Here is a 27,532-nt window from a genome sequence, read left to right on the forward strand (position 1 = left end):
TATGTGTGTGTGTGTGTGTGTGTGTGTGTGTCAGTCCCATTTCTAAGTCACTTAATATTTGCCATCTTCCATTTATCACTGTGGAAGAAAACTCAGCCAAGGCGTGGCCTTGAACCAGAATATAAACACTTCCCTGTAAACATGCCCTTTATCGTGTATCCATCTTACCCTGTTTGCCCATTTCCTACTGCAAACACAAGTTTGAAGATAAAATACTTGCTTTGACTTGGTCCAGTGCACAGATATAAGTGTAATTAAGTTTCATCTAGTTCTTACCACATTGTATATCAACTTACAGTAGGGACCCTTTAATTTCTGGTACATTGCCAAAAGATTTTTTTTTCTTCTAAATCTTGGAAATCTCAGTAAAAGATATCTATAATGAAAGCAGATGTACCAGCAGTAAACATCTTTTTACAGTAAGGAAAAACATGTTAGGAGTCAGCATTGCACTGCTTTTGAAACTAAAAAGGGATAAACACACTCAATGAGAAGGAAAAAGTACTCAGATGTCTTTTTTTATTTTTTTTTTTAGAAAATGCTGTTTATTATTAAATAAATAAATACTGCACTTTTTTTACACAATAAGTTATTTAGGACATTTTCTACCATGGTGATAATGGCTCTTAAAAGATCCTTAGAGGATCTCTAATGCTGTATTTTTTTAAATGTCATTCTCTCCACCTGCCCCCCCCCCCCCCCCCCCCCCCCCCCCCCCCCCCCCTCACATCACCCCACTGTTTCCCAGCTCAATGTGCTGAGTCCATCTGTCAATAAAGAGAACAAATCACAGTTTTTAAAAGTTAGTGTGATATTACATCCTTCCCACTCACTCACACACTCACACATACGCGTATAAACAGCTGAACCCTGTCCCATCCACACACATTAGCACATCGTTCCTCTGCACCGCTGAGTTGGCTATGGCACACACTGTACATCATTTACAATATTCCACAGTCTAGCTCTGGTTACACACAGAGCATCAGTTTATCGATTGCTTCTATCCACAGCATCAGTTATACTGTACACATTTAAGCTGGAGCCAGCCCAGCATTGGTCTTTACTTCCCAAAACATCCTCTCTCTGTCCCAAACATCTGGAGTTCACAATCGTACCAACATACTTGCTCTATCACACTCAATCTTTTCTCTCCTCCAACAATCGACATACAAATCAGCCCTTTTCTATCCATTGTCATTGTGCTACATTTCATTTTCCTCATCCACAGAGCCTGTCCGTATTGTTTTTTCCCCTGCACTTGCTGAGTCACGGCAGTGCAGTGTTGTAGGAATGCTAAATTACTTTGCAAAGGTCCATTCTTGAAATCCATCCATTTCGCACAGATCCTTCTGAATCATGCCTCCTCTGCAACACTGCAGTAGCACAATGAGTAGATTTGTCAGTGTAACACTGTCCAACACACATTATCAGGGGTTTAGCTGCATCTCTGCAGCAGCATGTTGAGAGAGTACACCATGCGTTCACGAAGGTCAGTGGGGCAGCCAGATGTCAGCAGGGAGCTGAGTTTGAAGGTTTTGGAGACGCGGTCCTCGTTGATGTATGTTAGCATGTACTCATCCCTCTGGCAACACAGGATGATCTTGGTGTGGTCATGGTAAAAGTTGACCTTTGGGGTAAAAAAGATCATTCAGTAAATCAATATTTGGGAACAAGAAAATGCCAAGTTTTCTTTTTTGATGTGTGGCTTAATCCTCCTCCTCTGCTGGTCATCTGAATATTGTGTCATGCATTATATCTAAACTGCACTCATCTGAGCGTGCCCAGCAACAGCTGTGTTTCCTGTGATAGTGTGCATGTTTACCTGGAAAGTGCCATCATTAAAGAGCATCATGAGGGCGCGGTCGGACTTGAGCCACTGCAACAGGTAAAGTCTGGGCATGTGTGCATCTGTCATACTACCAAGATCCCCACCCTGAGAAAGAAGAGGAACCATGTTAGGATTAGACAGGCTGCAACATGAAGGATACCATTTCTAATGCTTTAGGGGGTGAAAAAAAAGAATAAGAAACATAACAGCAAGGGAGATAAAGATTACAGGAATTAATAGAGGGGTGGGGGAATAGAGATATTTGCTTACATCCATGAGGTTCTCCTCCATGTAGTGGGAAAAGTACTTCAGCACAGTCACTTGGCCCACGAAGTGTTCAGGAACCTCGCAGGTGGGGAAGACAGAGCGCTGGCCCAACTCTGCATAGTAATGGATAGTCCTAAAAGATGGAAAGAAGAAGATAAACAAAGAATTACACAACCATTCAGATAGACAAATACTCAATTTAAGTACAAAAATGGTTTCCTAACATTCTGGCAAAAAAAGAATGGACTACACCTTGTTTGTGGGACTTATTTCAAACCACTAACAGGTTCTCTACGTCAGTTCTTTCCTTGAGCATGTTTAAACATGCCATGTCAATTGTATGTAATGACTAATAACTTTTAAACTGAAGGTGGAGCATTGTGAAAGCATAGAAAAGTGCATACTTTCTGTCAGGCAGGAGGCTCATGTGAGTGCCATTGTTGAAGAGAACTCCCACGGTGTGATCAGACAACTGGTAGCCAAAGCCGTACTTGTTGGAGTAGTCCACCCATTTAGTCACCCATTGAAGACTGCCGCTGTTTGATGCCTGTGGAATGTCGTCCGCTGCAGAGTGAGAACACAAAGGAAGAGGCTTAGTACATACAATTACAAAGAAGATCTTATGGAACGACAACCTTAACTCTTCTACCTAGTATTATCCTTGACTGTAAAAGCAGCCAAAAGCTCCATTAAAATCCAAAATTTAGACATTTCAGGGTCAGAAAACAGACTGTAAACTCATGAAATGTTTTAATGTGGATTTATCCAATTAATAACTGTGTGGAATGACTTTGCAAGAAAACTCACCTTTAGGCATATTCTCCAGACATCCCCTCAATACACTAGCAACAGTCTCAGCCACGCTTCCTGTTGTGTTGTCTTCTAGGCCTTTATAGGAACGACAAAAGAGAGGTGATTTAGCTTGATGTCACACCAGTAAGTACAAGAAATTACTTTGCACTCTAGCCATCACATCACATCTCTTTACTGAATAATGCACACTTTTACAATTTTCAATTTTCAGTAGACTGTTCTGTTCTTTCTCCTGGCTTTATTCATGAACTTACATTCACTGCTGCTGCTGCAGCTCCCCAGACTCCCCCTGACGATCAGACGGATGGTATCTCGCGTCGTCGGGGACTGGCTCTCTGTTGCCAAGGCAACGGGGTTTTCGGCAGATGGCGGAAGTAGACTTCCATTCTGAGGTGGGAATCAGTGACGACAGGGTTTAGAATCTACGAGTTTAGATCATCTCTTCCTAGTATGACTCAGTGGTCACCCACAGATGCAGAGTGGTTGGCTTAAAGGTTAAAAATAAGTGCTTTTAGTTGGTTCTAAAACTGTGCTTGTTATAAAGTTTCGTGCTGAAACAGAATGACTCAGTGGATTCTCCTCAACATGATATCTCAAATTTACATATTCATTGTATGAATAATGCACCTACAATATCACCCACACTCTTGTCCATATCTTGTTTTATGCTGAATAATTAAGCTCTTACCTCAGCAATCTTTTTGCTCTGCTGTTGGCTGATGACGGTTCTCTCCAGGTCATGCTGCAGTTTGTAGATCTCCTCTTCCTCTTTGGTTAACTTATCTGTCAAAGGCAATGAAAACAAACAAAAATCAGAGCTTGACCTCTACAACTACAGCCGCAGCTATAACTGATATCAGAGAATTGCACAAAATGTGCTTGCAGTTGTTTTAAAAACTAGATTTAACTCTGCCTCTTGCTGCAATCATGATTTTATGGACTGACTGATCTGACAATAGCCATTTTAAGTGGTGCATGAGCATTCAGTGGTTGACGTAAAACTCACTCAGAGTCTCGTAGTATTTGACCTTGTCTCTTCTCCCACCAAACAGAGCAGCAGCAGCTTTCTTGAAGAAGCTCTTTGCGGGACTGGAGACATGGAAATCTGGTGCTGAATGGCAACAGCTAGCAGACAGACGCTCTGGACTGAATCCCTGTGGACAAAGAAAGTGGGTCAGGGCGCGGCTGGTGGGACGGGGGTCACTGCTATACACCTACGTGACATTTAGAGAGGGACAGACAAATAGAGAAGTGAAAATTGTGTCTAACCTGTGTGAAGAATTCATGCCTCATGATGTGGTCAAGGTTGGGTCTGTCCTCTGGGGTTTTGGCCAGTAGGCTGGCGATTAACTGTTTAGCCTGGTGCGAAAGGGAGGAGGGCAGAGAGTACCGTGCCTCCCTAATACACCTGTATGTCTCCTTCAGGTTGGTGGTTTCAAATGGTGGTCTGCCCAACAGCATGGTGTACCTGTAGCAGGATAGAGGATAGGATAATAATGAATTATTGTTATTATCATTACTACTACTACTACAACTACTACTACTATTACTACATATGTCGAAGTCCTTAATAGTGAATTTACAGTAAGCCTAGTACTCACATTACGCAGCCTAGGGCCCAGATGTCTGATTCACAGCCATGGCCCTGCTTGTTGAGCACCTCAGGGGAAAGGTAGTTGGGAGTCCCACAGATCGTCTTCCTCCTGTTTCCCGCTGGCTCCAACTTGGCAGCCAAACCAAAGTCGCCGACCTTCAGCTCCATCGACTCACTCACAAAGAAGTTACCTGTAGGGAAGAAAAGAAATGAGACATGAGCACTTGATATTCAACCCCGGATCAAAGGCTGAATACTGCACAGATCCTCTGGTGATTTGCTAGACTGGATTATTACAACAACAACAACAAAATTGTGGAAGAAGAATCTTTGCGATTTGTACACAAAGTGACTCAGCACTGAATTATAGTATGAAAATATGTATCCATACCAAGTTTCAGGTCTCTGTGTAGGATCTCTTGTTCATGCAGGTACTTCAGTCCAGAGACTATCTGTTTTAGGTAATACCGCACCTCTGGCTCAGTAAGCACTTTGCGAGCCTTCAAGATATGAGCTAATGACTGCAAAAACACAAAAATTGAAAAGAGAATGTTTAGAAGTGTAACCATAACCTTAAGACATCATTTTCCACTGTGAAAAACCCTTTGGCCAATCATACTTCATAATTTCTTTAACATCATAAAAATGTAGAGCTACGGGTTTAAATTAAAAATTAAAAATGTAAATATCAGTTCTTTTTTAGTGGGGTAAGTCTCTGAATACTGCCAATGTGCTGCCTGAATGGCTTTGGGTGCAATGCAGGTGTCATCCATACTCAAACAGCAGAGGCAAACATACAGAGTGGTCAAGAACTTAGTGCTTACTTTTCTACTGCAGTATTCCAACAAGATGTAGATGTTCTCCTTGTCTTCAAAATGGTGATAAAAGTGCACAATGTGTCTGTGATGCAGCAGTCTATGTAGCTCAATTTCTCTGTCAATCTATCAGGGAGAAGAGACAAAATGTTCACGATTGTAACTTCAGAAAATGTTGAAATATCTGTTGTCAGATCATGCCAGTTCTCACAGGCAAGGGAGCTATGCACTTACCTTCTCCCGTTGGTGAGGTTTGGAGACGCGCGCATGTGGGATGATTTTGGCTGCGTAAACTTTGCTGGTGGAGAGGTCGGTCATCTCATAGCATTTAGCAAAACCTCCCTGGAAAGAGGAGAAATACTGTTAACATGATGTCTTCGAGTTACGTGATAAATCCAAAAAGACGAAACCTTATTCAATGGTTGCGCTACCTTGCCCAAAACTTTCCCACGGCAGTAACACTTCCCCGTGGCAGGATCAGTGATTATCCGGGCCATCTCCGAGGGCGCACTGCGATCATCCATTCTTTTTCGGCGAGGTTCGCAGGACCTCTGCGTAGATTCACACATGCTGCTGCTGTTCGTCTGTTGGGGCCCGATATTTCTCTGTACTTCCATAGACTTCATTTGTCGTCACGCACTCACAATGCTGCCCGGAGTCCGTCTGTGCGCCTTTATACTCTGGCATCAACCCCACCCGCTGTCTGCCGCCCTCTCTCTGACGTCACGCTGTGAAACGAGAGCATGAGGTATGACTGATATTGATTACCTTGCATGTACATTGGTGTTGAGGATGGCAGTGACATGAAATCGAAAAGGACAGAGCAGGATGTGGATTTTATATTATGGTATAATTCCTACATTCTTAAGTCTATTTCTTTGCATCACCAGTCGCCATCCACCATACTAGTAACAGACACTATCTGTACTCATTGTATTCATGGCATCAGGAAAGGTGAATGAACCTCTAATAATTTGATACACAAAATCACACACGTTATCGGACGTCTGATGCCTTTACACGATTATAATATGTCTACTATGCAGAGGACCATCATACTCTGTATTCCATTCAGGTTTACACCTCTCATCCAGTGTTTTTACAGCAAACTCCATCTGGAGCTCTAGCACCCTCAGGTGGAAAATTAGGATACTCCATCAGTTCTGCCATTGAACTAGTATGTTTGGCAGAAAATGAAATGCCATACAGTGATTAGTGATTAGAGGAAAAGTCAGAAAGGTTGTAGTACATTGCAATATTTGTGCTGTTTTTGATTGCAGAGGCAGGCATACTGCACCAAGTAATCAAGCAATGGCATTGTAAAACTACTGTATTGGAAAGATTACAGCATCATCCTGCTCTTCAGTGCAGGTTGTAGGACAGATTTAGGGATATGCACAGGACATAACTCATAACAAGAAACCACTCAGAGAGAGCATTACTCTGCCAAGGCTGCACAACCCGACATATTTTATTTTAACAAGAAAATTATAACGTTTTTTTAAGTATCTGCATCCAAACAGAAGCAAATGTGGGACACAGCAGTAAAAGAGAAAAGGAAATAAAATTCTAAATATCACATCTCACTATGTTCATAAATCCTTGTATTAAATACGTGTTGATTTATGGCTCATTTTTCCAGCAGTTGCAAGATTTACTGCGAATAAACAGACAAAAAGACAGAACACATACAATACATTGAACTGAAAGGTTGATAATAATAATTGATACAAATAATTTGTAGTCTAACAGTGGTTTGAAAAATTATTACAGGAAAAGTCATGTTCAAGATAGCAGTGCATGATGGTATTCACAACATGATTGTCAGCAATATGGAAAAGGCTCAGTCTGTGCTGGCGGAGCAGAGATTGTACAACTACTGCAGGGGCTAAGAGACGTCAAAATCATTCCGACATCTTGCTTAGTCAGAGTCCCTCTCATCCTTGCAATCTTCAAAGACATCTTTCAAAATCATCAGTCCTGATAATTTCCTGGAATTGCACATTTTTGTCCTCACTGAGCCCAAGATTATCTGCTTAAAAAATGTGCATTTTACAGTTTAGGTACAAACCTAATCTGATGTAGAAAATCATTAAAGTGTCTGGAGGGTTGAAAGCTGTTGACAATGAAACATCTGTGGAACAAAATAACTCAGAGACTGTGACTTACTACATCACTACACCGCTGTGCTCGACACATTTCTCAAGCTTGAGCGAACAGTGCTCATGTCATAGGCCCAAGTCTGGTCAAGACCAGAGCCGGCAGACAATTGGTGTGGCCAGTCGGAGAAAGGAAAACGACAAGCGATGACGCTTGCATCATCAGGAAGCTCCTTCACCAGCTTCTCACCAAGTGTCTCAATCTGTCAACAATCAAAAAAGGCTGCATCAATTACCAACCAATTATATGCTATACAGGCTATGTGACTTATACAGCATCAGAAGATCTACAGGGTAAAAAAATATCATCCTTAAACTCACCACTCCTGGGGCAAGAAAAGCTGTAACATTGTTGTACTTTGAAAAGTCAGTCTATGAGAAAAAAAGGAACAAATATGGTCAAATAAAATGTTTAACATCCTTTTGCAAAGCAGTGATGTCCTCTGATGTCCTACCTTCCAAAAGTCTTTTTTAACAAAGGTTGCTTGGCTTGCAGGCAGACCTCTCCACTTGGCCTTGCACCTGGTATATACCAGTAAGATGGAGTTGATCTCAAACCCTGTGCAGTGGAAACCAGCAGAAGAGGCTGCAAACACCTGGGAAATTAAATCTGCTGATGTGAAATACAATTACTGTATATATGCACAATAATGGCACTGGGCACACTCAGTTTTGCATGAACTGCATTATACACTATAACGTAGATAATGAAAAACACATATTTTCTAAGATAGGTGCAACTCACTAACCAGTCTTCCATCTCCTGATCCCAAATCTGCTAAGCGACCGGTTCGTCCCTCAAGCAGCTTCATAGTATTCCGTGTCTGATCTTTACTGGAGGGCAAATAAGGAACCTGGACCACAGTACAAACACAAGACCATACATGTGATAGGTAGCACACATATTACTGTTGTGAAAAAATTACTTACTTGCTATAACTTTGGCACATTGGAGCTTAAACATGGAAATGGAAGATACATCTATTTTACATGTTTTCTTAGTCCTTTTATTGTAGATAGGTCTGTATTACTTACAGCCTAAAATAAAATCTCCAAGTTATTAAAATATTATTCAAGACAATCTTACCAAACACTACAGCAGCATAAATTTCTTCTTTTTCATGCGAAAGACAATCTCTGAATATGCTTCAAATTAAATTTCTCTGTGCTTCAAGTCTCCTGAGTGCTGTGACTATAACCTTGAATCTGATCTCCCACTCAATTTCAGTGAAAAAAAAATGAGCAGGGCTTGTCTATCTCTCTTGTTTCTAGCTGTGGTAAAGTGGATTAAATCTTTGATCATATACAATTCCAGTTCTTCTAGCATTAAATATTGTTTGTGGGATGTAGCTGCACAACATTATGTGTCATTAAACCACAAAACACAGGTCAGAATAGGTCATAAACTCAACGGTGAATTGATTTTGATAACATTTTTAAGCATTAGCTGTTTTAACAGCTTCTTTTTGCTTTAACATTTAAATCAGAACAGATATAGACTCATCATGCAAAAACAAATGACTTAATTATTACAAACCTCTGATAATCTGCTACTGATCATCATTTTTTCTTGTCCCTCTTGTATTGACAGTACTTACCACCTTCATCTTTTCCCACATAGCATGGAGCACTATGCTCCAAAACAAGCAAACTATTGTTAATAGCAAGTTATCTTCTGTCTTTGCTTATTTTCTTTGATTTCACCACAAACATGCAATATTTGATATCTGAAATGTTGGACAGAGAGCAAAACAAGCAGGTTAAAAGTGGAAAAAAAAAATCTCAGGTACCTTAAGTCTCACTGGGATTTTGCGAAAGCCAGGCATGGCAAACACGCTCCATACCCCATACAGGCCTGTGATCAGAGCACCTGTGCAGGCTGACACCAAAGGATGGGTTCTGGTGGTAGGAAGGACCCTGCCGTAGTCCTGCAGAATCATCTCAATTGAGTCCTCCATTGCCAATTCTCACTAATGTGGATAAATATACAGTAAATGAGAGGAGATATTACGAAAGCCTGTAAGATGTAAAACTGTAAGGAAAAGTCTTTGAAGAACTATAGCTCTATAAATTCTGGATTTTAGGGGCAAGACAGATATCAGTATATCTGCACATATTCATTGCTTTAACACACATAGCAAAATATTTTGATGACTTTAGACCAAGATACAAATGGACCAGGACAGTTGAAAAATAAACCGTCGTTGCTCTCTGATGGATATATAATGTAATGGCCACACTGTTTCCAAAATATGCAAACAATATTATTGCCATTTCTTTGTTGACAGTTTTTGTTACCTATTGTCCAATATATACAGGTGTGGAATTACCTGCTGTGAACTAATATTGACCTGACTGATAAATCAGTGCGGCTCAAAAATGTTCCATTTTTACAGGAGGACAGACTACCATGTTTGTGGATAGATTCTTTTGTAAAGAAACCGGTCACCTTTAAAGTTTGGAGAGTTGTAATTGTATTTTGTATTTAACTGTATTATAGCTACACCTGAAGGTCTTAAAATAAACCCGTCTGTAAAGTTAGGTTTTGTAAACTATGAACTTGTCTTTTTAAACATTCCATTATTTATTAACTCTCCTCAGCATTCACATAGCAATGGGCTGACAGTATGAGGCCACAGTTATTTGATTTCTGGCACCGTTGCTTTGTCAATCCTCACCACAAATCGGCCTATGAGCGCTGCCAAGAAAAAAAAAGTTTTCCAGCGCAGCAGTTCAACAGCAGATGGTGCCACAGTGCCCTTTTCTGATGCAAATACCTTCTAGAAAAGTTTTGTTTACCACGCGTTCAGACACTGTAACTATCTGATTTGACAGTATTTCGGCCAAATGATTTCGGTCGCATTCACGTACAGTAGAGAAGCTCCACCTCTACAAATCATCCCCAAACTTTCTTCAAATAACATTGACAGATTTGAAGGCTTACTGCATTCTCGATAACAACCGTGCAAAATACTGAAGAGGAAACGGACGAATGGATAGTTCACTTACTTAATGGGACAAACATGCATATACAGTGTAACTCCTGAATTTTTTTGTGAAGGTTTTGACACACAATCTACATTTTTATTAAGACACACATGCATGCAGTTTACCTGACCCACCCCCTCGTCTGCTGTACACTCTCCAGTCTGCGCACACAGATCATCCAGTCAAAGGGCAGTCAGCCAGCTGCATATCCCGTCCTATAACTTCATGCACGCTCTATCAAATATCTGCAAACTGCCTGATATAAAATGCCTCACGCCTGGCAGCCAAAGCAAAGATTTGCATCTCAGTCCAAGCTTATGTAGCCTCTGTTGTGTCTGCTGTGCTAGTGCATGGTTGATTATTATAGGAATTGTCAGCTTTGTTTCAGGTGTGAGATGAGTAACAGGAGATAACCAGATATTTAAAAACTATGGGCACACGCACGGGAAAATACTCAAAATAATTGCTGATACGAGCGTATTGGTCAACACTCACATGACAGTATTAGGATACAGTTTAATTATGCACATAAGGTCTTAAGAGAGGGCCGGTGGGATCACGATTGCAAAGATGTCCATATTTTCACTTCCGCCACGGCCTCATCCCGCACTTGCTGTCATTGAAAGGCCCATAATAACAATATTCATCAGCACTCAGGCCCCTCTTTATTTGCTCAGCCGCTTGTTCTCTGAAGCGGAGCTGGCTGCATGGGCGGAGGACGGGAGCCAGAGCCAGACCGAGAGTGACGCAAAAGGAGAAGAGAGGCCATTATATTTGCTTCCTGATAATCTATACATATATGTATTTACCATATATACAAATTCTGTCCAGCTGGGAATTTATTATAGCTACTGGAGTCAGATTTAAAACTAACAATTGAAATATTACAGTGGAAAGAATGGACTTGTATGGGAAGGTAAGAAGCATGATTTTCTCTAAAGCTTAAAGAGAGAGCCCGTGAAACGCTGTAAATCTTCATATACAACCATAATGTTTAAAACTGATCATTGTCAGACTGAACAAAGGTTTCCAGCTTTATTGCTATTTTAGTCTTGCTCTTGCATGATGGGAAAGGCCTGCAGGCGATATTTCTAATGTTTTTTTTTTCTTTTTTTTAAAGAAACGAACTACAAAGGGTTTTTTCTGGGCTTTCACAGTAAATCATACAGCTGCTGACAGCTGTGACGCGCTGCATGCTGAGTAACGTAGTCTAATCCCTCCTTTTGCTGCCATCCTTCCCTTCTGCGCCTTTGCCGCAGAAAAAACTACAACCCCCGTCTTTAACTCCCCGTGTAACGTCAGACCCACGCACGAAACGCGCTACCCTTTGCTCGTGCTCAAGTCACACGAGCCAGCTTCGTCAGCTCAGGAGCGCGTGCCAGATCCGACGCGGAGAGGACAGCTCCCGGGTGCTGAAATTGTTCGGCGCTCCAAAGAGAGAAAGAGAGACACGGAGGGGGGGAAGGAAAAAATCAACGCCTGCATTAGACACAAATATAATAACCGTATTCTGCAAAACAAGAGCAGACACAGATAGAGCCAAGGCCTTCAAAACAGGTTTGTCCACACAATGTCCTCAACGCGTTGTGCTAGTTTATTTTATTAATAGTTATGTGGAAGAATTTCATTAATACATCAAATGACCTCACGCACAGAAATTGATTGTCGAACATTAGCTGGCATGCAGCTCCCTGCTCAACAACACCGTGTTAATTTAATATCAGGTCTGATTCTATTGTATTGTGCGTTAATGCCAGCTTTGCACTAGTATTTTGAAAGCGGTGTCCTTGCAAATACTGCCTCAAAGGTGTTTTTTTCCCCATACACGAAAGCGAACAGATGCCCAGGGCTGGATGTGCAGAATGGAGGTCCGGCATCTTTTATAGCTGGATAAGCTTAAAGGAGAGCAAAGGCGGGCACATGTATGACATATGAACGCAGTGTTTTTGCTTTAAACATTCACCTTGGAGCACCTTGGAGCAAAGGTGCTCTTGTCATCTTGGTCATAGTGCTGATGTCCGTTAAGTGGCTGACAGGCTTGCATTGAAATGTGTAGGACAGGCGTTGTTCAGGTGGAAAGTTGCTGTACGAAATCATTGTACCTTCAAAGATGTCACTCTCTAAGTAATAGCATTAGTAACAACTAATGTATAACATATTGAATGAGAACAATGCATAACAAGTAATGGCTTTAGAGAAGACAAACAAACAAAAACTCTGGTTAGCTGATACTCATTAATATAGTAGCTTGCTGTGTTGGTCATGCTGGTTTGCCTGACAGAGCCTTCTGTCACCTCTGGTCTGTGGCATGTACAACAAGCATGTAATGCATCGTCTGTACAGCATCAAGCTCATTATCTCTCTTTCAGTTCCCAACCTGTGCACAACTAGAAATTGGTTTGAAGAGTGGTTAAGAGTTGTTCAAAAACATCTTCTGTGCTTAACTCAAGTTGAAGCTTTAATGCATTCTTTTCAGTCTCTTTTTGTTTTTCTTGCAGATGGCTGCCACTCAGGATGTGAAAGGAAAGGGGGAGGGAGGGGACCAAAACTTCGACTACATGTTCAAGCTGCTGATCATTGGCAACAGCAGTGTGGGCAAAACATCATTCCTGTTCCGTTACGCCGATGACGCCTTCACTTCGGCCTTCGTCAGCACAGTGGGAATCGACTTCAAAGTGAAAACTGTGTACAAGAATGACAAGAGGATCAAACTGCAGATCTGGGTATGAAATATTAAAATCCAAGCATTAAACATTAACAAGTGAGTTGCTTTACTTATGGCAAATTACAGAAGAAAAAAAAACATTATATACAAAACTACAAAGCAGCAGTGTACACAGCAAGTCTATCTTCTATTTCACTGCCTCTTCTTTATTATGTCAATATTGCACAAATGTCCATTTAATTCACTTAAATAGAGAACATTTGCATGTTGAAACACAGATAATGTCTGGAAGAATCCTTTTTTCTCTTGTCCTCCAAGGTCTCCTGGAGGGCTACCTAAGCTTTAAGGGGGAAGGGGCTCCTCAGAGACACCCTGCCCCCTCGTTTCTCTTGTTCTCTTCCATCTTTGTGTTCCTGCACAGTGACTCCTGCCTGTAAAAGGATGTCAATCTATGCCCAGTAACCACTTTCCCTTGACTTCTGCCCATATCTTTCTCTGTTGATCAATATGTTTCAAGGGCTGTGACAGGTTATGACTTGATAGCTGCATGCTTGGACATAGAAAAGAAAGTCCAGCACGCACAGGATCACCTATGCATTAATTCAATTTGAGTCTTGTAGGCTCTTAGAGGACACATCGGGTTTGCTTGGTATGCTTGGACACACTTCCCTTTTCATCATTTAAAAAAGCCTTTGCATTATGCTGTTTATATCTCAGTCAAAGCAGAATCTGTATTTGAAGATAGTCCTAATTTTTTCACCATTTCAAACAATAATATAGGACTTTGACGTCCGCACAAGTAATCTTTTGAAAGCTATAATGTTAGTATATAAATTTGGATCTTCCCATTTCAAACAAACAAAAACAAAAAATAAAAAAGTTTAATTGCATTCTTGTTCACGTCTAAAACGACATGGGACATCAGCTGTGTTCTTCATAAACTGAAGAAAGCTTCAAGAGATGATTGATTTGCGTTTTTGTGGCTTGACACACTGTAAGTGCGGAGACAGATGGAAGTCTCAACATTACTGACAGGATGCTAGTAAGTGTTAGTTTGGCACACAGTGGGGAATAACACAGAAGCAACACCTTTGTAAGAATGTGTGGGAAACTGAAGAATTTTTTTCTGAGGCTGTTTAATTAGGAGTTCATCTGAGCTGTTGAAGCAGATTGTCTCGTAATACCTCTGAGATAATGAGGGAATGGATATGTACTCGTTCTCTCTCCATCTATTTCTTTCTTTTCTGTCAGTGTGTCTCTCTGTCTTCCTTTCCTTTCATTTTTACACCAAATGCCAACTTTCCTATAGAGGTTTTGTTCCCTTGTCATAATAATTGTCTTTTGCAGCAATTAGCCATCCCCGACATCTCATGTTTGCTAATCGCATAAGAAAGAGACAAAGAAGAAATGCTCCAGCAGGAAGTGAAAACTGGTTTTGAACAGTCAAATGATGGGCTAATCGGGATAATGTGTTTTCATCATTAGCAAAGACAAGCATATTCAGAGAGAAAAAGGATTGGCCTAGCATCCAGTTAATTGGCCTGTCTTATTTAATTGGGCTCAGAGACAGCTGAGACTTACAGTAAGTGGCTGTTTAAGGTGATGGCTATTGGCTAATGTCATTGGGGTAGTCGTATCATTAATCTGCTGAGAGATAAAAGCATCGCAATGCATCATAGAGTTGTCCCTGTTGTCATATTTGGCTGAGGTGAATGAAACACAGCACAGAGCATTGCCAAGATGAACCCTTGTTAAAAACTGAAACTCACTTTACTGAATGAAGCAAAGTTCAGGCAAGAGTCAGCATCCACTCACAACCTCTCCACTTGGAGTAGTCAGCTTCTTGGATTGATTTCTGGTGCTCTGCAGACTACAAGCATTTCAAGGAGCTCCAATTCACAGTACTCAGCACTTCTTTTTCCCTGTGCTGCTGTCTTTTTAACTGAAAAAAGCGAACCAGCTCACTATAATAGCCCGGAAATGCAAAGGTCATTGTCAAGCACCCGGCCAAGAATCAATAAGCTACTGAAACACGTAAGTCTGATGAATTCAGACAAGAAACAAGACCTACGACTGGTGCATCATGACTTAGTACATCTAGTATGACATTTTTTAGAAAGCACCAGCACTTCAATGAAACATGTTCATCACCCCCTTGTATGCTGTTCAGACTGTCAATCCACAGAAGATACTATCAACATAACACATAAAGGACAGCTGGCATTAAAAATGTACTCATTCACATGCAATTGTTTGCGTTATTAACTGACAAAAGGTCCTAGTTGCGGTGGGTGGAAGCTTGGCGGGCCGCGAGCTCTGTCTCTGTGGAGTGAAGGTCAGAGCTGTCCTCTGGCTATAACAGGCACACTGTTGCAGCCATGTGCAGACTGACAGAGAGCAAACCACAGTGGCAAATACAATCTAGTCCTGCCTGTCGGGCTTGTGTTTAATAAGAGCCAAGTAGAGCAGCCAGAAGTCCTCCATCATGATTCACAGAAGCCTGCAAACACACTTGTTGTGGGAGGAACAGCAGTGCAGTAAACATACAGTATAAACAGGAGGGACAACACTGGGATTTTATTATTATATAATATAACTATATATCATAAAACAACAAATCTAGACATCTTTAAACAACAAGGTAGGTTTATACATACATAGTAAGCAGGATAAAGATCCAACAGCAATATTCCCAAACTCTATTGCCCAAATGCATGTCTCTGCTGTTCTCATGGACACACTCTGTAGAAAAGCTTCATCTCTCTGTATTTGGATCCATTAGCATTTTCATTGACATCTTTTAGTGAAGGCTGCAGTGAGTGCTTGTTTCCAGGGTAATCTGTGTACAATGTACGACTCCTCAAATGCTGTGTAATCACTTGCTTGCTTTGCCTTTGAGCAATTTGTTCAGCCTGATCATGAACCGCAAGCATTTTCCCCAATATATGAATCAGTTTATTTCTATTATTTTTATTTTTTCCCCCTAAAAAACACATGTCATAAGCAGAGCTCTGAATGCTGCACTGTCTTTAAAACAGCTGAGCGATTGTTTTATTGAGGAGAGGGGGAAAAAATCAATCACATCAGCCAAAGCTGAATTGCTGTTTTTGGCATCTCATCAATGCAAAGCCAGCAAGGCAATTAGCATAATGATTATTTCCACATCACGAACACAATAAATGAAGCAAATGAAATTCATGTATATAGCATCCTAAATTGTGCCCAGACATGTATGAATAACTGCTGATTAATAATGTACATGCCTAGTGAAGGACAGTGAATATATGTACTCTGTAGGGTCATGTCAGTGTTGCTGTGCCTGACAGTGTGATTGTCAGTCGCGCTAAATCATGTTGTCTGTGTGTAGGACACAGCAGGCCAGGAGCGCTATAGGACCATCACCACTGCCTACTACCGTGGAGCCATGGGCTTTATTCTCATGTATGACATCACCAATGAGGAGTCCTTCGGTGCTGTGCAGGACTGGTGAGTAGTATCGGGTTTTATGTCTGTTTTTGACAGTTTTGGATGTAGTTGTCCTCTCTTAGCCCCCTGTATATCAACAGAACTTCTTGTTTGTCGCAATAATGGTATCCGTTTATACTTCACAGTTTCTTTCTTTTGAAGAGAAATATCCACAAATACAATATCCCTATACATCCATCCTTATCTCCTGCTGACAGCAAAAGTACGATTTTCTCTCTCTAATATTTGGCAGACTTGTATGTCGTGTGTGTGTGCACATCTTGGAGATCTGGGGCAACTTGTCAAGGTCATGTCTTGTCCATGCATGAGTCACACAAGCGTCTGCAGGCTGAACAATAACTCTGAGCCAAGCCCAAATGTCGGTGATTTATGATTATGCATTCATGTCTTAAAACAGGACTTGGAAAGATACATCCAATCAGCTGCAAAAAAAAAGGTTTCTGGGTTAGCATTCTTGCTCCAGAAACCACACATTTCTCACAATCACATCGTAGCTATGAAGTGTTGGTGAAACACAGGGGAGTTTCATCTCTGCCAATAGAGATAAATGCATGTTATGATGAACACATTGCTGATCTTTCTCCTCGTGCACACCTCTCCTCAAGTGATGTGTTGAGAAACTGACATTTTCTATTTTATTGACACCCTACATTTAACTCTCTGCCAGCCCAAAGAGATTATAGGAGCACAGAATGAGAATTTCTGAAAAGACATTTTTCTGAATCATCATGGTAATATTCTCATGATATTACTCCTCCAACACCTTGGCTTATTGGCTACAAATATTTCTCCAAAAACCTAGGTGTCAACTTGACTACCAGCTGAAATTTGATAAAAACATGAAAACAGTTATTCAGTCCTGCTCCTTTCACATGATGAATATTGCAAAATATGCCCATTGTTACCTTTCCAGCAGTTGGAAATGTTTATCCAAGCTGTTGTGTCCTGCTTACTGTAATGCTCTTTATTCCTGATTAAGCCAACACACTGTTACCCGGTTACAGTTAGTCCAAAACTTTGCGGCAAGATTACTCACTAAGACCTTATATCGCTCCCACATCACCCTGGTTCTGATGTCACTACACTGTCTTCTGATTAAATTTAGGATTCAATTTGATATCCTCCTCCTCATCTACAAGGCCTTAAATGGTCTTGCTTCAGAGTATATTAGTGAACTACTAATGCCTTATACCTCTGCCAGGCCCTTCAGGTCCTCTGAGCGAGGATTGCTAACAAAGGGACTGTATGTTTGCTTTCCTGGGTCCCAGGTTGTGGAACTGTGTCCACCTGGGAGACAGGTCAGAAGACTCTATTGGGCATTTTAAGGTGCAGTTGACCTGAAGTGTTTTTGTGTAGCAGTTATCACGATTTTGATTTTTAATGCCTTTTACTGTTTTTCTTTTTATTGAGCTGTGTCTCCTGTTGTAATTGTTTTTTGTACTCATCTTTTGTTATTTTAACCTTTTATCCTTTTGTAAAGCGCTTTGTAATCTAGGTTTTGAAAGGTGCTATATAAATAAACTTTTACTTACTTACAAAACACTGATATGAATCATGTGCACCTGATATGAATGGTGATATTTGCAGCTGACATGGTGCCACGTGGCTTGCACCCATTATTGGACTGTGACAGTCACTATTAAGGCCAGTGTCTACTCAGCCTTCATCACTTAGCTTGCAGCACTTGACCGCTGCTTCAGGAAGCACCTGTCATGGTAAAAGCAGCTGTATGTGACTTAGCTGAACATATATTTTATTGATCAAATGGGATTAAATGCATAACTGGGATGATTCTTTGCATTATTAGCATGAATGATGTTGAAATTCTTGGTGTTATAATCGGTATATTGTATTAAAGTGTATTACCTATCATTGCGTGCAAGGAAAATTAGGCGTTCTTGTAAAGAGAGGAGCCAGGCACACCTATTATTCTTTAAAGGCCTGTCTGACATTTTGATGGAATACTGCAGTCTGAGCAGTGTCTGTACTGGGCATCTTAATAATGGAGCCAAGTGTGTCAATTGCAGCAACAATCCTGGCGAGTTCCCTGTGAGCTTACCTACCCGACAGCACACAAATCAACCAGCTGTATACAACGGAACAGGGTTTTTTTACCCTTCATATAACCAGAACAGCTTTTTTGCCTTTGCCATAGGCTTTAATTCCACTTTCACTTTCCCCTCGTTGCTTGTGACAACGTTGCAGAAAAAGAAGACGTTGGCATAGCAACGGCTCCTTCCTCAACTGTGCCTGAATTAAGCCTGTGATGTGCTCATTTCCTGCCTGTGACAGAGACAAAACTGCTAAATATTGTAATGCTGACATCAAATATAGCATTAAAAAACAATGCAAAATAGTGCGATGCACAACTAATTGATTTTATTACAGCCACAGAGCACAATGCCATTTACTTTCTTTTTTTTGTCCTCTCTTCTACAGATGCCAAATTGTAGTAAAAACACAGCTACGAACCCTTTTTAGTGAGCATAATGTAGCTTTGCTGGATGTAATACAAATACAAGTGGCTTTCTGCTGGTGAATAATATCTGCAGATGGATTCAAAGTGACCACATCTGAATCACGATAACAAGTCAGAACCAGACAGAGAGAGCAGGAGAGTCAACATTATGCTGCTGCTGCTCTCTCTCTCTCTGTCTGTCTCTCTCTCTCTTAGTCTTCGTTTCTCCCTTTGTTGTTGGCTCTTTCTCTCCTGTTTTCAGCCTGTGGTGTGTTCGCTGCCCTACTTTTAGTCAAACTACAACACCACAGGAGATATTTGTTCCTTAAATTTCTTTTCGAAATGTGTTTGGAGGTTAGAGCAGTACATATGGGTTATCATGCAGGGGCATATGACATGGCTCGTAATTCAAAACATTTCTTTAAAATATAACATACATATGATACAGGGAATGAAACAATAATTTGGGGATTCAAATCCCCTTCCTACCAATTACTTTCAGTCTATTCATGATCTCATGACCATAATGGTTTAACACAATTGGTCTTAACTGATGGCTCAAGAGGTAAAGGCAAGGCAAGGCACGGCAGCTTTATTTATATAGCGCATTTCATACACAATGGCAACTCAATGTGCTTTACATAAAACAAACATTTAACAGTAAGAATTGGAAATAAAAAACATAAAAACATGCAATTTGAGAAATAAAAATAAAACCCAATTAAAGCCGCAAGCGGCGATGGCGGGCCCTCGCTCACCCATGCCACCGCGGGGCCTGAGGCATGGCGGGGCTGTGGCGTGAAGCAGAAAGTGAGAAAAAACCTGGAAGGAGGCCAAAAATGCAATGTTTCGTTCATCCAGTAGGGGGCAGTCACAGGTAGTTACACATATGGTCTGGTGTGGTCTGGTGTGTTCAGGGCGGCCACTCATCAGTCATGTGAAGTTTGGAGTGAATTGGACAAAGCATGAAGGAGTTATGAGAGGTTGATGGTTCATCCACCAGGGGGCAGTAGAGCGTAACAAAACAAAAGTGGTTGCGTTCAGGGTGGGACAGTGATTACACATGTGAAGTTTTGTGGAAATCGCACAATGATGATGTAAAATATGGCACTTCCTGTTTCCACTAGGGGGCGACAAGAGTGAGATCGCCTATGAGCGAATGGAGACGTTGAGGTCGGCACCCTGGACCTGTGTACCAATTTTCATGATGATACGAGTTCAATAAAGCCATCAAAAAGCCAAACGTATTTTCATGGCGAGGAATTGATGGTCGCCGCATCGCCACACGGACGCCATTACTCGTAGCTTCACAGTCTTCATAATGTAGCTTCACCAACTGGTTCTGAATGAAGTTGATGGGGCAAAGTATGTAATTTTGATGAATCTTAGTTAACTTCCTGTTACCACCGGGGGGCGCTATGAGTTACGTGGGAAGTTAATATATCGGGACGTTCAGGGCGGAGCCATCATCATGTCCAGCAAGTTTGAAGCTGATTGGATGAAGTATGTGGGCGTGAGAGCCACTCGTATGTACATGGCGAGCACGCCAAAGTTAGTTGAGCCCTGGCAGACACGCCCTTTGACCTACGGATGCGCAGAGCACAACTTAAGCTCAGCTAGGTCTGGAGATGTTGCGTACCTAATTTGAACTTGATCGGGCGAACGCTGTGGGAGGAGTTAATTTTAGGCGGGAAAAATCAAAAATGGCCGACTTCCTGTTGGGTTGAGGTCATGAGGTCAAGAGGCTTTTTTGCATATGTGGGTATAATACATATGTGTACCGAATTTTGTGAGCATAGGACAAAGTTAGCAAAATTCCCTATGGGCATTTTTGGACTTTGTAGGGGGCGCTATTCCGCCATTCTGCGTCGACCATGTGCGACCACCCAAAAATATCGAATTTCGGATGAGGCCTGACGTCCGTGCAAAAGTATAAGCATTTTCGCATTTGGGAAAGGGGCGAAATTGGGGCACGAAATGACGGAAGAATAATAATAATAATAATTAAAGTCGCAAGCGGCGATGGCGGGCCCTCGCTCACCCATGCCACCGCGGGGCCTGAGGCATGGCGGGGCTGTGGCGTGAAGCAGAAAGTGAGAAAAAACCTGGAAGGAGGCCAAAAATGCAATGTTTCGTTCATCCAGTAGGTGGCAGTCACAGGTAGTTACACATATGGTCTGGTGTGGTCTGGTGTGTTCAGGGCGGCCACTCATCAGTCATGTGAAGTTTGGAGTGAATTGGTCAAAGCATGAAGGAGTTATGAGAGGTTGATGGTTCATCCACCAGGGGGCAGTCAGCACATGTGGTGTGGTGCGTTCAGGGGCGGCCCCTCATCACTCATGTGAAGTTTGGAGTGAATTGGACAAAGCATGAGGGAGTTATGAGCAGTTAATTGTTCATCCACCAGGGGGCAGTCAGCACATGTGGTGTGGTGCGTTCAGGGGCGGCCCCTCATCACTCATGTGAAGTTTGGAGTGAATCGGACAAAGCAAGAGGGAGTTATGAGCATTTGATGGTTCATCCACCAGGGGGCAGTAATGGGATGCGTGCAGGTGTGTTCAGGGTCAGTCCCTCATCACACATGTGAAGTTTCGTGGAAATGGGACAAAGCATGAGGGAGTTATGAGCAGTTGATGGTTCATCCACCAGGGGGCAGTAATGGGATGCATGCAGGTGTGTTCAGGGTCAGTCCCTCATCACACATGTGAAGTTTCGTGGAAATTGGACAATGTTGATGCAAAAAATGGCACTTCCTGTTTCCACTAGGGGGCGACATGAGCGACACCCCTATCAGATGGAAGAGGTCTCAACCCTGGACCTGTGTATCAATTTTCATGATGATACGTGTTCAATAAAGCCATCAATAAGCCAAACGTATTTTCATGGCGAGGAATTGATGGTAGCCACGCCCCCACAGGGACGCCATTACTCGTAGCTTCACAGTGTTCATAATGTAGCTTCACCAACTGGTTCTGCATGTTTTAGAAGTGGAATGAAGTTGATGGGGTCAACTATGTATTTTTCATGAATTTAAGTTCACTTCCTGTTACCACCGGGGGGCGCTATGAGTTACGTGGGAAGTTAATATATCGGGACATTCAGGGCGGAGCCATCATCATGTCCAGCAAGTTTGAAGCTGATTGGATGAAGTATGTGGGCGTGAGAGCCACTCGTATGTACATGGCGAGCACGCCAAAGTTAATTGAGCCCTGGCAGACATGCCCTTTGACCTACGGATGTGCAGAGCACTACTTAAGCTCAGCTAGGTCTGGAGATGTTGCGTACCTAATTTGAACTTGATCGGGCGAACGCTGTGGGAGTAGTTAATTTTAGGCGGGAAAAATCAAAACCAAAATGGCCGACTTCCTGTTGGGTTGAGGTCATGAGGTCAAGAGGCTTTTTTGCATATGTGGGTATACGACATATGTGTACCGAATTTTGTGAGCATAGGACAAAGTTAGCAAAATTCCCTATGGGCATTTTTGGACTTTGTAGGGGGCGCTATTCCGCCATTCTGCGTCGACCATGTGCGACCACCCAAAAATATCGAATTTCGGATGAGGCCGGACGTCCGTGCAAAAGTATAAGCATTTTCACATTTGGGAAAGGGGCGAAATTGGGGCACGAAATGTCGGAATAATAATAATAATAATAATAATAATAATAATAATAATAATAATAAACATTACAATTTCAATAGGGCTTTCGCCAGGCGACTTGCAGTCGCCGCTCGGGCCCTAATAATAATAATAATAATAATAATAATAATAAACATGGAAACATTAAAACATACAATTAACCCCTGGGCTCCACTATCTGACCTGAGTCAGTATATCTCAGAGCCCTACTAGGTTTATATTCTACTAACATGTCATTCATGTATTCTGCACCTAAACCATTCAGTGATTTGTAGACCAGTAGCAGAACTTTAAAACCTATTCCATAGCTGACTGGGAGCCAGTGTAAAGACTTTAGAACTGGAGTAATGAAAGTAATGAAATGAAAGCATGAATCAATTTCTCCTTGTCTGTTTGAGACATAAAACCCTTCACTCTGGATATGTTCTTAAGCTGATAGAAGGCTGTTTTTGTGATTGATTTGATATGACTGCTGAAGGTCAAATCTGAGTCTTTCAGCGCGCCAAGGTTTCGGACTTGGTCGCTAGTTTTTAGAGAGAGTGACTCGAGATGTTTACTAACAGCAATACTCTTCTCTTTATTGCCAAAAACAATGACCTCAGTTTTGTCCTGATTTAATTGAAGGACATTTTGGTTCATCCAATTTGTTACTTGCTCTAAACAGTGACACAATGACTGTATTGGACTGTAGTCATCCGGGGACAGTGCTAGGTATATCTGCGTGTCATCTGCATAACTGTGATAGTTTACATTAGAGTTCTGCAGAATTTGACCCAAAGGCAAAACATATATATACTGAACAGAAAGGGTCCAAGAACTGACCCCTGAGGAACTCCACATGTCATAGCCACTCGATCGGATTCATAACTTCCAATGGTCACAAAATAACTCCGTTAGGTAAAGACACAGGGCTCAAGAATAATCCACTGGGTCCCATTTGCAAGGTGTATTCAACCTCTGTATAGTTACTAATTATTTAGTATTAGATGACAAACATTGTTAAATGTCTAATAAACTGTGTAGCTATTATATCCAGTGTTGGGCACGTTACTTTAAAAAAGTAATTAATTATAGTTACTCATTACTTCTCCCAAAAAGTAACTGAGTTAGTAACTGAGTTACATCAATGTCAAAGTAATTAATTACCAGGAAAAGTAACTATTACGTTACCTTTTTTTTAAAAATTGTTCAAATATGTCAAATTACTTGGCTGCCCCAATCAACAATAACTGGCCCAAAACACATTCAAAATTAAAGTATGCTTAAGAAATGTACTAAAAAGAACTAAATAATAAAATTGTACATGTAGCAGATGTGCAGCGATTGAATTTTATTCCTCAATAAGCAATAACAATATAAAATTCTCTTAATATAACTATGAAAAATTGTACTGGAAATGAATAAATAAATAAAAAGGTCTGGTAGGGGGGGTGTCGGTTTAATAAGCAGCAACACAAAGCTGTCAGGACGCTTTGCTCTCACATGCGCTGCATTGATAGTCACATAAACACACACACATGCAGTCACTCTCTACAGCGCAGTCTTGCTCCCTCACTCCAGATTCCGGGAGATTGTGTCTCATTTGCATTAAGTAAACAGTATGACCTAAATAATGATATCATTGTAGACCAAAAGTGTCTCATTTGCTCTACAGAAATTGAACATACCTCTGGCACCATCACATCAATGATGAAGTCAACATTCCTCAAGACTGTGTAGTCCAAAAACAAGGCTGACTTAATCAAATTGATTAGGTCATTCAGCTAATTTGTAATACTCATTAACTGATCCAGACAACAGACAGACCACAAGGAACACAGGACAGACCACTGAGGAGCTGCTCCGGACCACGGACCACTGGACATGACCAGTATCTTTAGCGCCCCTAGTGGTAGGGACCACTGGTCCGTGCCAGACCACTGATTTGGCTACAACCCCATCTCCATTTGCGCCCTACTCTGTCTTTGGTTTTGCCTCTAATTGCAGCCACTCTTTGGCAGGGAGACAGAGAGAGAGAGAAGCGCCTGTTCGGGTGAAAACCGCTTCAGTGAGATCTGAAGAAGTAACGCCGCATTTTTTTTGGCAGTAACGGTAACAGCGTTGTAACGGGGGGAACAGTAATTAATTTGATTACTCGTTACTGAAAAAAAGTAACGCCGTTTATTTATAACGCCCTTATTCCCATCACTGATTATATCTAGACTGCCGTAGGTAGTTAGTAACAGTCAGAAGTTGGCAGAAGTAGCTAAAAACAAATATAAAGAAAGGGATTAAAAGTAGTCTGTACTGTATGTTTGCAGGACAAAGTCCTTGTACATATGAAAAACATAATATAGCAGCAAAATATCAAATAATACTCTACATCTAAGTGACATACAGACAGGTGACAAATTGAAGTAAAAACCAACATGAATTGTCCGTCTTAGTAAGGTGTTGGGCCACCATGTTCTGCCAGTACAGCTTCAGTACACCTTGTTATTGATTGTACCATCTCTGAACTCTACTGTAAGGATGAACACCATTTTTCTAGAAGGCCAGAGCATTTGATTCACATCATTTTCATACTCATCAAACCATTCAGTGACCCCTCGTGCCCTATGGATGGGGGCATTGTCATCCTGGAAGAGACCTCTCCCATCAGGATAGAAATGTTTCATCATAGCATAAAGGTGATCACTCAGAACAACTTTGTATTGCTTGGCAGTGACATTTCCCTCTATGGGCACAAATTGACTCAAACTATACCAGCAAAATGCCCCCCACAGTATAACAGAGCCACCAGATCCCCTCTCTGTAGGGGTCAAGCATTCAGACCTATGCCGGTTTTTCCTTTAATTTATCCCCATCTGTAGATCACATGTTTTCGGTACACTGCAGCAGTTGACCCACTTTTCAAATGCTACCATCAGTGACTCAAATATTACATGAATATCAAGCAAATGTATGATTATGTAATCACTGTTGATAACTGGTCCAGTTGGCAAACAAACTTTACAACATGTCCATGTCTCTGCCATCTTTCATGTCAATGTGTAAAGGATCCTATCCAACAAAAAGTGGCACAAAATTAATCTGTTTTTTTAAAATAAAATGCAGCAATAGTATTTATTTGAGCATGATGATTTTTATGTGTGTGTGTATTTGTTTCTGTTTACATGCAGGTCGACTCAAATAAAAACGTACTCATGGGATAACGCACAGGTGGTGCTGGCTGGGAATAAGTGTGACATGGAAGAGGAGAGAGTGGTCTCAGTGGATAGTGGCAGACTGCTGGCAGAACAGTTGGGTAAGAAACATTCACCACATAATGTATGTATTTTAAATTGGGTGGCACTATTACTATATTAACGTCATTACATACAAACATGACAGGTACATTTCCCTGTTCTTACAGTATTTTTTCTTTTTTAATTTTAGCAGATATTCTGCTACATAGAAGTCGCTTTGTTTTCTAAATCTGTTCAGTAACAGCAATAAATGTCAATGTTTTTGAAAAAGAAAGACAAAACATATTTATCTTGTGACCTTTACCTTTCTTCTTGTGTTTTCATGTGCTTTTTTTCCTCTTGCCAAAGGATTTGAATTCTTTGAGACCAGCGCCAAAGACAACATCAATGTGAAGCAGACCTTTGAACGTCTCGTTGACCTAATTTGCGATAAGATGTCCGAGAGCTTGGACACTGATCCAGCTGTCACCACAGGAGCTCCCACTGCCAAACTCACAGACAGTGCACCACCCCTCCAGCAGCCCGGGTGTAACTGTTAGTGACCAGGGTCAGGGAAGGGCAGCGCAGCGCAGATCTTGTAAGGTGATAGTGTGCAGAGTTTTGTTCTCCCTCAGCATAATCACTCCTGCTAGTGCTGCTTTCTCTGGACTACAAAATCAAACCTTGTTTAGTAGTAGAATTACAAAATGCTGTTGTATTATCTCTCAACCTCCACCTTATATCAAGAGCAAATAACCAGACAAACAGACAGAAAATGTGATCACTTACAGGATATCAAGGATATACTCTTAGAGACACCATAATCTCATTCTTTGACTAGTTAATAAGGTTATGAACCAAGTATGTTTGATAATGCTGAAAGTAGTCCATAGTCAGGCTGTACAATTAATCCTAAAGACCTTTAAAATCTTTTAAGACCTAGAATAATTATACAATGGGAGATAGAGTCAGTGAGTGCTTTAATGATAATTTTGTTTTAATTTTTTGTACAGTATGTATTTTCCTTTTATAGATTTATTTTATCTCGTAAAGCTGCCAAATCTTTGAATTAGGGCACTCTAGGATGTAGCAGCTTTTTTTTTGTTGTTGTTTGTTTTTATTGTTGTTTTTGTGCAGTGTGTCTGTCTATGAATGTGTGGCTGTTGTGTGAATGTATAGTGTAGTAAGCGTGGGTTTGCATGAGTGTGAGTATTATGTTTGAGTCACAAATGACTGCAACTTTGTCATCTAAAAATCATCTACCTTGGATAAAAAAGTGGCCTTTTAGCATCTCCAACATGGCCTCTGTAAGTTCCTCTGTCATGCCTATTTTTGGATTGAATCCAGTATGTGTATTGTTGATGTGAGTACTATTCCACATTCATTTTGTTGTCTGTAGATGTGACTCCTCTGATAAGTATCTTAAAAAAATCTTAAAACCTAATATTTCTATGTGCTTAGCCTCTAAGAAGACCCTTTATAGTTTAATGTGATGAGCATGCTGCCAAAAAGTCAATCATATGTGCTGTTTTATCTGAAGATAGGCCTTACCCAAATCTAACAATCCCCACCTCCATATGATAGCAAGGATCCAGCATTTCCATTAAATAAA

At 41.1% G+C, this 27,532-nt stretch overlaps 3 protein-coding genes across 4 annotated transcripts; 1 reads left to right on the forward strand and 2 right to left on the reverse strand.

The window, feature by feature from the left end:
- Positions 1-717: 717 nt before the first annotated feature.
- On the reverse strand, positions 718-5,946 carry plk2b (polo-like kinase 2b (Drosophila)). Its single transcript, XM_062417212.1, has 14 exons — positions 5,752-5,946; positions 5,555-5,662; positions 5,330-5,446; positions 4,897-5,026; positions 4,513-4,696; positions 4,181-4,379; positions 3,918-4,065; positions 3,600-3,694; positions 3,166-3,298; positions 2,906-2,986; positions 2,503-2,662; positions 2,102-2,231; positions 1,826-1,936; positions 718-1,630 (listed from the first exon to the last, which is right to left on the reverse strand). The coding sequence occupies exons 1-14, from the start codon at positions 5,944-5,946 to the stop codon at positions 1,439-1,441; spliced, it is 1,983 nt and encodes a 660-aa protein (XP_062273196.1). The 3' UTR covers positions 718-1,438.
- Positions 5,947-6,845: 899 nt separating this feature from the next.
- On the reverse strand, positions 6,846-9,439 carry si:dkey-190g11.3 (uncharacterized protein LOC567059 homolog). Of its 2 annotated transcripts, XM_062418019.1 has the most exons (6): positions 9,270-9,439; positions 8,229-8,333; positions 7,935-8,075; positions 7,801-7,851; positions 7,490-7,682; positions 6,846-7,352 (listed from the first exon to the last, which is right to left on the reverse strand). In XM_062418019.1, the coding sequence occupies exons 1-5, from the start codon at positions 9,435-9,437 to the stop codon at positions 7,497-7,499; spliced, it is 651 nt and encodes a 216-aa protein (XP_062274003.1). In that variant the 5' UTR covers positions 9,438-9,439; the 3' UTR covers positions 6,846-7,352; positions 7,490-7,496. The 2 variants fall into 2 exon arrangements, with proteins under 2 accessions (XP_062274003.1, XP_062274002.1); XM_062418018.1 differs by having other exon boundaries at positions 6,846-7,682.
- Positions 9,440-11,365: 1,926 nt separating this feature from the next.
- Positions 11,366-26,480, forward strand: rab3c (RAB3C, member RAS oncogene family). The gene is made up of 5 exons (XM_062417066.1): positions 11,366-11,383; positions 12,966-13,190; positions 16,500-16,618; positions 25,876-26,000; positions 26,290-26,480. Exons 1-5 carry the CDS (start codon positions 11,366-11,368, stop codon positions 26,478-26,480), a joined length of 678 nt encoding a protein of 225 aa, XP_062273050.1.
- Positions 26,481-27,532: the final 1,052 nt, after the last annotated feature.

The sequence above is a fragment of the Scomber scombrus genome, chromosome 4 (genome assembly GCF_963691925.1).
Source record: "Scomber scombrus chromosome 4, fScoSco1.1, whole genome shotgun sequence".
NCBI classification, from domain to species: domain Eukaryota; kingdom Metazoa; phylum Chordata; class Actinopteri; order Scombriformes; family Scombridae; genus Scomber; species Scomber scombrus.

Coding starts and splice junctions, on each gene's coding strand:
- plk2b (XM_062417212.1), bottom strand. CDS start 5,946: ATGAAGTCTATGGAAGTACAGAGAAATATCGGGCCCCAACAGACGAAC. Junction 4,380..4,512: donor TGGGCCCTAGGCTGCGTAAT/GTGAGTACTAGG, acceptor ATCCTGCTACAG/GTACACCATGCTGTTGGGCA. Junction 3,299..3,599: donor AGAGCAAAAAGATTGCTGAG/GTAAGAGCTTAA, acceptor TTCCCACCTCAG/AATGGAAGTCTACTTCCGCC.
- si:dkey-190g11.3 (XM_062418019.1), bottom strand. CDS start 9,437: ATGGAGGACTCAATTGAGATGATTCTGCAGGACTACGGCAGGGTCCTT. Junction 8,334..9,269: donor AAATCCCAGTGAGACTTAAG/GTACCTGAGATT, acceptor ACTGTGGTCCAG/GTTCCTTATTTGCCCTCCAG. Junction 7,852..7,934: donor TTAAAAAAGACTTTTGGAAG/GTAGGACATCAG, acceptor TTTTTCTCATAG/ACTGACTTTTCAAAGTACAA.
- rab3c (XM_062417066.1), top strand. Junction 13,191..16,499: donor GGATCAAACTGCAGATCTGG/GTATGAAATATT, acceptor GTCTGTGTGTAG/GACACAGCAGGCCAGGAGCG. Junction 26,001..26,289: donor ACTGCTGGCAGAACAGTTGG/GTAAGAAACATT, acceptor CTCTTGCCAAAG/GATTTGAATTCTTTGAGACC.